The sequence below is a fragment of the Etheostoma cragini genome, chromosome 20 (genome assembly GCF_013103735.1).
Source record: "Etheostoma cragini isolate CJK2018 chromosome 20, CSU_Ecrag_1.0, whole genome shotgun sequence".
Taxonomy (NCBI): domain Eukaryota; kingdom Metazoa; phylum Chordata; class Actinopteri; order Perciformes; family Percidae; genus Etheostoma; species Etheostoma cragini.
Window position 1 is genome coordinate 5,220,736 of NC_048426.1, and position 8,408 is coordinate 5,229,143.

Consider the following 8,408-nt stretch of genomic DNA (forward strand, 5'->3'; position numbering starts at 1 on the left):
TTTATTTATATATATATATATATATATCAGGAGACAAACACTTTTTGGGTGTCACTCAGCCAAACTAGCTTATTTTTATGACAGAATAAAATCTGAACCGAATAAGTCTGAAAAAATAAATTTGTGTTTTTCCTAATTGTCAATAGTAAGTGGATTTAGCAAGTAGGCTACTGTGCACAATAACCTACTGCGATACTTGTAGTACTTTTTAGAGTGTTTCCATTCTATGCTAATTTACTCCACTAAAGGTCTCTGACAGCTATGGTGAGGAGTTCTTTTGCAGTGGGAGATCCATTTCTGTTATAATGCTTAGTCATCATGAGCTTGCTTTTATAATAGGCTATTGACTTCATGCTCTGTATCTTACATTATTTACATTATGGTACAGTGAGTTCATGTATGATATTATCTAACATAAAATCACTGTAACAGAGTTTTAGCCTGACGACCTCAGTCTGAGTGCATGTGTTGTGTGTGTGTGTGTGTGTGTGTGTGTGTGCGTGTGTGTTTGAAGAACTAAGGCTATGCAATAGAGTGCTTACGTATGAACCACAACAAATGGGTGAGGAGGAGGGAAGTGCAGATACTTGAAGTATAAAGGGTAAAAGCAGAACAATATATCCTAAGTCGTGACTTTTCAAAACCCTGTTAAAGAAAGTTGACACAACATACTGAGTTACTGGTGGTGTGTGTTGATTCCAGTGCTATAAAACTGGAGATGAAAATGCCTCAACATCGGTGGTGGCTCTTCCCTGCAAGCAACAAATAAGCTTATATTACAGAGATATTGTGTCTACTGGTAAAATCTGATTCGTTTCAGTATTTTCCACAAGAGCAGATTACGATCACATACAAAACATATGATCGTATACACTACACTACCCTGTTTCTTAAGCTCTACCTCCACCAGATAAACATCAGTGAGCTACAGACAGCCCACCCAGACGGATTTTGCATCATCGTTGCGGATTTTAGCCACGCAGATCTGAAGACTGTTATCCCCAATATCCATCCAAATGGGAAATTTCCTACAAGAGAAAGTAACACCCTGGATTTGGTTTACACCTCACACAAAAGATGCATACAAAGCACTTCCCTCTCCCCCACATCGGCCCCTCTGACCACATCAGTGTCATGCTAATACCTGCATGCAGACCAGAGGTGAAAGTCACCAAACCGCAGCAGGGATGTGGCACTTCAGCAAGGCTTGGCACCACTGACTGGGATATGTTAAAGCAGGCAGCTATTTATCACCCATACAGACATTGAGGAGTATTTGTACACGGTCACTTCCTACATTAGCAAATGCGTTGCTTATGTAACCACCACCGGAACCTTGACAACATGGCTGAAAGGAGAGGTCCCCGGGCTTCAGAGCTGGGGACGCAGCTGGCCTGAGAACAGTAATATCAGGATAGCTAAATTCAGCTAGCAGTGTTTCTCAAATGGGGGTGTAGTACCCCTAGGGTTACTCTGGAGTACTGCAGGTGGTATGGGAGACTTTCTTAATGTATAATTCCCTAAATAACTATATTATAATAACGAATGAATTTAGAGATCAATTCTAAACTAAATACTAAACTAAAATGTAGATTAGCATTAAAGTGTTTCTGTTAGTTACAAGGTTGTTGTTTGGCCTAAACAGGTGCAGCGCTGTAATTGTATTACCACATTATATATGTGTTGTTGTTGTTGTTGTTGTTTTTTTATTCTACCAAAAATGTTTGTTACTGGTCAGGGGGTCCTTGGCTGAAAAAAATATTTGAAAAGAGGGTGCATTACTTCTTTCACCCCAGATTGCCCCTAGACACCTGCTACACAATATCTGTAAATATGTTTATAAGATGGTTTGTGTTTTCACCTTGACTTGAAATACGATATGTTTAGCCCAGGCCTCATGAAACACATGTTGACAAAAAAAACTAGGCCAACTGCTATCATGTAAACAATTCTGTCAATCCCGCTTGGCTCCTTCACTGGAAATTTCCACCTACTGTAGATGAAACGGCAGCACCTCGCTTCACAACAAACATTACATGGCCATGACCCAGAAAGGCCACGCCCACATAACGAACCCACTTAATTCGCCCTTTCCTATTGGCTACACCGTAGGTGTGTCATTTCACCGGACGTCAGACGCTGTATATGAACCCGGACGCACGGCACTGCCAGTACAACAGTTTATTACAGGTCCCTGACTCTTAGCACCACTGAAAATTCCAAAAATAGTTAAACAAAGTTAATTTTTTTTCTAAGAAAAGGGTAGGGTGTAATAATCTCTTCATTTTTTTCTCCTCCCAAATCCGCCTTTTAACCAGCTAATGAATATTAAGTAGGATTTCGGAGCAATAAGACCGGCCTCCTGCACCAACGCGGCCACATCCAGCATCCACCCGCGCAGCGCGCAACATCTCACAGCGCTTTCATCAGACTGGCATCGGATTGGTTTGGAGTGCACTGCGACAGTTTTGAATAGAAAAATGGCTTTGAGAGGACCTCTATTCCGTCTTCTCAGAACTCAACTCGGCCACACATGCCAACAAAGCAGAGCTCAGTCTGTGGCTGTTCTTGGAGCTCCGTTTTCAAAAGGACAGGTAATACAATTCGTCAACGTGACTTTTTTTGTGTGTGTTAATCTTAACTTTCAAATAACATCTGAAACACCGAGTTAACTCCTTTTTGTTAATGTTGTAACAGAAAAGAAGAGGCGTGGAGCACGGCCCTAAGGCCATCAGAGATGCGGGGCTCATCGACAGGCTCTCGGCTTTAGGTAGGTACGAGGGAAGGGAGGGTAATAATGGAGCAGCCGGTGCAGCCACGTTATGTAACAGTGGCTGGGAGTTGAGACATCAGACATGTTGCCCGGGGGGGAGTTGTTCCAGCACATACTTTAGAGAACAAAAGTGATCTCTGCTGCTGCTTAATCAGGTTGAAATAAAATCTTCCTGGCTCCTTAAGATCCTTCCACTGACATAATGTAGCCTGCCGGGAGAATCATAGGGATATTATGGAATGGTAATCAGCCTATAGGATACGTTGTCTCCATTTAGCAGTCCTAATAACCTACATTACAAACTTGTCTTTTTATTTTGTGTAGCCTTTTTTTTTGTTGCAAGAGATTCGATAGCCTCATGAAATCCTAATGATGATGTGAACCCTTTGTAAGGAAGTAATGGCGACTACAAACTCATGCAGGGTTCTTCAGTTCCCGCGGGAACATCTACTAAGGCAATGCCACCGCGAAGGGCGAGAATACCATAAAGTAGTCTAGCCGAGGCTCACGCTGCTAGAGAACCGTTGGAGGACACTGTGGTAACGGCAGACTGGTCTCTCTCTCTCTCTCTCTCTCGCTCTCTCCCTCTACCTCTCTCTGTCAGTCTGTCTGAAAGCAGCCACATGTCTGCTTTAGTCATTCTTGTCCCCGGAACATTGTCGGAAGGGCGCAGGAAAAGACTAGTCTGATGTGTTTCCACTCTGTCGTCACCGCAGACAGACTCTCCCCCACTTTAACAACACGGTTTGGTTTTTTTCGTTTCAACCGACACGCCGACAGTTTTCTGAGAGGAAAAAGAAGGAAAGAAGAGAGCTGATTTGATGAGATGAAAGATGACATCATGCGGAATAAAAACTAACCCGTTCTTTATTTTTATGCTCAGTTCAATGGTTGCATTGTGCTTGATATCTCACGCCACCTTAATAAAGAATATTTAGCAATGAGACCGGTGATGTGCTACACATGATTAGTAGAAGGACTGAAGCCTATCATGAAGGTCACTTTAAAGTCCGCCTAGGATACTTAAAGTATATCTGTAGTCTGGAGACACAGATAAGTCTCTTGAATACCAAGGACACAGTGAAGATAAATATGATACAAATTAGTATATGGTACACTAAAGTAATGAGGTCTTTAATACTGTTTGATGTATTTGATCATTACAAATCCCTGTTAAAGTTAGCCCAAAGTAGTTTCCAAAAAATTAAAAAACATAAACAAAAAATACCTTTTCATCATACACTTAGTCTGCTGTAGGCAGCATTAGCTTGCAAAATGGTATACTTATACTATAAGACCATAATCTACGAGCAAACTGTATTTATTTTTAATTAGTATATTTTATAAAAATGCTAAAGTATAGTTTGAGAGTTGATTTTATAATTAAATTTCATTTTTTTCTAATTTATTTAATGTATGTATTTCATTTTAAAAATAGTTTTAAGACAGGGGTGCCTGTTGACTCCACAGAAGATTTGAATAATGCTACATATGTATGATAAGCCTACTATAAATACACTCCCTAGAGTATAGCCCAGTCTAAGTATAAATCTACTATAATTATACCACAGTTAAGAGGAACACAAGATCACTATAAGCTCACTGCTGAGGACCACAGAAGGTTAATCCATATTAATATATTTAAAACAAATTACAGTAATTGTCAGGGATAATGGTGGCTTGGCACAACCCTTCACTCCATGGATAATCTAGGTGTGCGTTGTTAAGCGACAGCAGTACCCGTTTCTGTGTTGCAGCCGATTAAACAAACCGAGACCGTTACAGCAGGCACTCCTAGGGTGTTGTCATCTGCTAATCAGTTGTAAAAATCTGATATTGTGCAAAAGGTGTCGCCTTATTGCACCATTTTTAAACCCCTTTCATGATAGGAATTTACATTGTCGAGAGTTAAATCTCAGTGAGGGGTTACTTAAGGCTGAGCTACAGTGTCTAACATGCAATAAAGTTGCAAGGTCTTCCTTCTGGTGGCCTGATGTCAATTTGGCAGCAGTGAAAAGAGATACTGCTGCCATGTCACTAGCGACTGCAATGTAGGAAACCAAACCCTAACTGAACTAAATACCATGTCATCTTTACACTCTCAGGGTGGGTGTAACATTTGTCCAAACAGTCTCAGAAAAAAAAGAAACACATACACATATAATAATGATAATAGAACAATGCATACGCATATCTACTGTATGTATATGTATAACAAAATTAGTAGTCATAGGAACGTATCTACTATACTGTACATTAAAGTACACATAGCAGCTATGATCTTGCATTTCCCGGTACACAGAAGCTGAACTTGCAGCCTGTTGCTGCTTAAACATTTCTGAATTGTCCTGCAGTAGATGCTCACAGTAGCACCAAGACAAGGGCTATTCCTGTCCTGTCTACGAATGGTAATGAACCCCATTGGTTCCCCTTAGTTCAGCAGAGTAACACTACACTGCCATAACAGCTCATATTGCCAGATGAACCACTTGTTTACGTGCAGTCTGCGTCTGAAAAGCAAGTGGAATTCTTTTAGTTTTTACTGCAGTGGGTATCCAGTAGGCTACAGGACGGAACCTGAGCTGACATGGGAAACTGGACAAGTGGAAAGTGCTTTGTCACTTATGTTCCACTGGCACTGAATGAATCAGCCTCCTCAGCAGCTATGGCAGCCACAGATTCAACTGAAGATGGCTGCAGTCATCAAAGCACAAATGTTCCTTCAAAACAGACAACAGGGCGGTGTCTTAACAACTTAGACAGATGTCCAAAACCAAGAGATTGCAAGTTGCTGCCATGCAACAGCCACTGTGTCCATAACAGTTCCATGTCCTGGTGTCTCAGTCACTGTGATCCTCACCAAAAGAGTGACTCAGCTAGATGCCTTAAAGGCAGGGTTGGAAGGTATTGAAAGTAGCATCTCCTCAGGTCCGTCTTACTATTTTAAACAATATATAAAAACTAAATAGTTACCAACCCTGCCTTTAAAAGCCTAAAGTGCTTTAAAGGTCTAGTTTGTAACATGTTTAGTTGTTAATGATCAAAATCGGTGTTACCCGTTCACAAACTTGTCATGAATTTTGACCACCAGTGCTCCATATTCATGCGCCATCTTGAAATATGTTAGCCCGTAAGGGACATACAGGATATACTGCTCCGCCTTTTGTGTTTTTTCTCTGTCACATGATAAACTCACAGGTGCTGCTAATCTGCTAATGGGTATTGTCGCTTCCCGGCAAGTTTGAAGAAGGAAACTCATATTCAGAATCCAAATTTCAGGAACAGGAGTCTTCTTAAGGTGTCTTTCTTCTTCGCCCAGAAAAGGAATATTGAAAAGAGAAAAAAAGCGGCTTTTTGAAGCGTGAAGGCTACCGTAGCTGTGATACGTACTTTGAACTGCGCGGTACGGAACACTTGATTGCGATATATGATCTCAACGCTAGATGGGAGAAATTCCCCCACATTGGACCTTTAAGTCATGGCAGCTTCTTGTCTTTTTGTCACTCAGACTACTCTGTCCATGACTTCGGCGACCTCAACTTCCACCACCTTGAGAAAGATGAACCCTACATGGATGTAAAGTTCCCCCGCACTGTGGGTGGAGCAAATAAGATGCTGTCTGGCGCCGTGAGCAGAGCTGTTGGTGCTGGGCACACCCTGGTCATGCTGGGAGGGGATCACAGGTAATTATGTAACAAACAAAAAATGTATTGTTGTGAACAGCACCTGCCCTGAAATAATGCAGTACAACTAGTACAGTCTTTAGGTGGCCAACAGCTACTGTATAGTATTTTACAATATGTGTTAATGCTACGAATGCTTTGCAAACATACTCACATCCCCAGAATTTGACCGATGAATAAAAACACCAGATATCTCTAAGACTGTGCTTCTCATTTCATAGCCTTGCAATTGGATCAGTGGGAGGCCATGCCCAGCAGTGTCCTGACCTTTGTCTCATCTGGGTTGATGCTCATGCAGATATCAACACGCCAATGACTTCTCCATCAGGAAACCTCCACGGCCAGCCTGTGGCGTTCATGCTTAAAGAGCTGCAAGACAAGGTGAAGAAAAAAAATTAAATACTAGGTGTCACAAAACATGTATGTAACGTTGACTGGATCTCTTTGCAGCAGGAAATCACTAGAACACAACGTTGTAACGTCAGAATCATATCATTGCCTTATTTTGATGAAGGTGCAGTTTCATTGTTTCAACATCAGTTTCAGTGTACAGTGTTTGTTGAGATTCTCATTTTTACGGAAAGATGCATTCAGTAATCGAGGAACCCACGTAAATCTATAACAACTGGTAGAAAGGGCAACAATGGGAACTACCTCCTATGCAAACATTGGCGGATTATGAGATAATGGGTCTCTGTGCACAGACATGTAAAGGTCCCACACCTACATAGGAACAAGAAAGCCAGACTGAAAAATTGGATTGGATTACTTTTGACATGCTAACATTAACCTTTGTTATCACCCAATAGTGTGTGGGAGGAAGGAGACTTAAAACCAGGCCTACAAAAATATATCACTGCAACACAATGGTGGATGCTTTTTTCTGTCCCTGCACACATATACATTCTATGTTACATTTTCTTTTTTTTTATCTGTGCACCACAGATGCCTGAAATCCCAGGGTTTACCTGGACAAAGCCATTCCTCTCCTCTAGGGACCTGGTGTACATCGGACTGCGGGACGTTGACCCCGGAGAGCAGTAAGCAAATACTATCACTTGCTAATGTGAACGTAACTCCATTACGTGTTAAAAAATAGTTCTTGATGTTTTTGTTTCTTACAGCCAAATCCTGAAGAACTTGGGTATCCAGTATTTCACCATGAGGGATATCGACAGACTGGGCATCCAGAGGGTTATGGAAGTTACTCTTGACCATCTTCTGTCAAGGTACCTTTATCGATTATGACATTCGCTTACTGTTAAACACAATGATTCTGGGATTACAGTGGTGTGAAAAAGTGTTTGCCCCCTTCCTCATTTCCTGTTCCTTTCCATGTTTGTCACACTTAAGTGTTTCGGAACATCAAACCAATTTAAACAATAGTCAAGGACAACACAAGTAAACACAAAATGCAATTTGTAAATGAAGGTGTTTATTATTAAAAGGTAAAAAAAAAAATCCGAACCATCATGGCCCTGTGTGAAAAAGTGATTGCCCCCTAAAGGGTGGCTAAGGGTGGGCTGGTTGGGCCACCCTTAGCAGCAGCAACTGCAACCAAGCGTTGCAATGAGGCTTTTACAGCGTCCTGGAGGAATTTTGGCCCACTCACCTTTGCAGAATTGTCCTAATTCAGTTACATTAGAGGGTTTTCGAGCATGAACGGCCTTTTTAAGGTCATACCACAACATCTCATTAGTATTCAGTTCAGGACTTTGGCTAGGCCACTCCAAAGTCTTCATTTTGTTTTTCTTCAGCCATTCGTGGTGGACTTGCTGGTGTGTTAAGGATCATTGTCCTGCTGCAGAACCCAAGTTCGTTTCAGCTGGAGTACACGAACAGATGGTCGGACATTCTCCTTCAGGATCTCTTGGTAGCAGAATTCATAGTTCCTTTTATCACGGCAAGTCTTCCAGGTCCTGAAGCAGCAAAACAGCCCCAGACCATCACAC

General features: G+C 41.6%; 1 protein-coding gene across 1 annotated transcript in view; it reads left to right on the top strand.

The window, feature by feature from the left end:
* The first annotated feature begins 2,182 nt into the window (after nt 1-2,182).
* arg2 (arginase 2) overlaps nt 2,183-8,408 on the top strand; it is a 7,765-nt gene continuing 1,539 nt past the window's right edge. Inside the window, exons 1-6 of the mRNA XM_034858059.1 lie at nt 2,183-2,594; nt 2,698-2,770; nt 6,282-6,456; nt 6,678-6,837; nt 7,402-7,496; nt 7,581-7,685. Of these exons, the coding sequence (XP_034713950.1) occupies nt 2,481-2,594; nt 2,698-2,770; nt 6,282-6,456; nt 6,678-6,837; nt 7,402-7,496; nt 7,581-7,685 (722 nt within the window). The 5' untranslated portion in view covers nt 2,183-2,480. The remainder of the gene's footprint in view (nt 2,595-2,697; nt 2,771-6,281; nt 6,457-6,677; nt 6,838-7,401; nt 7,497-7,580; nt 7,686-8,408) is intronic.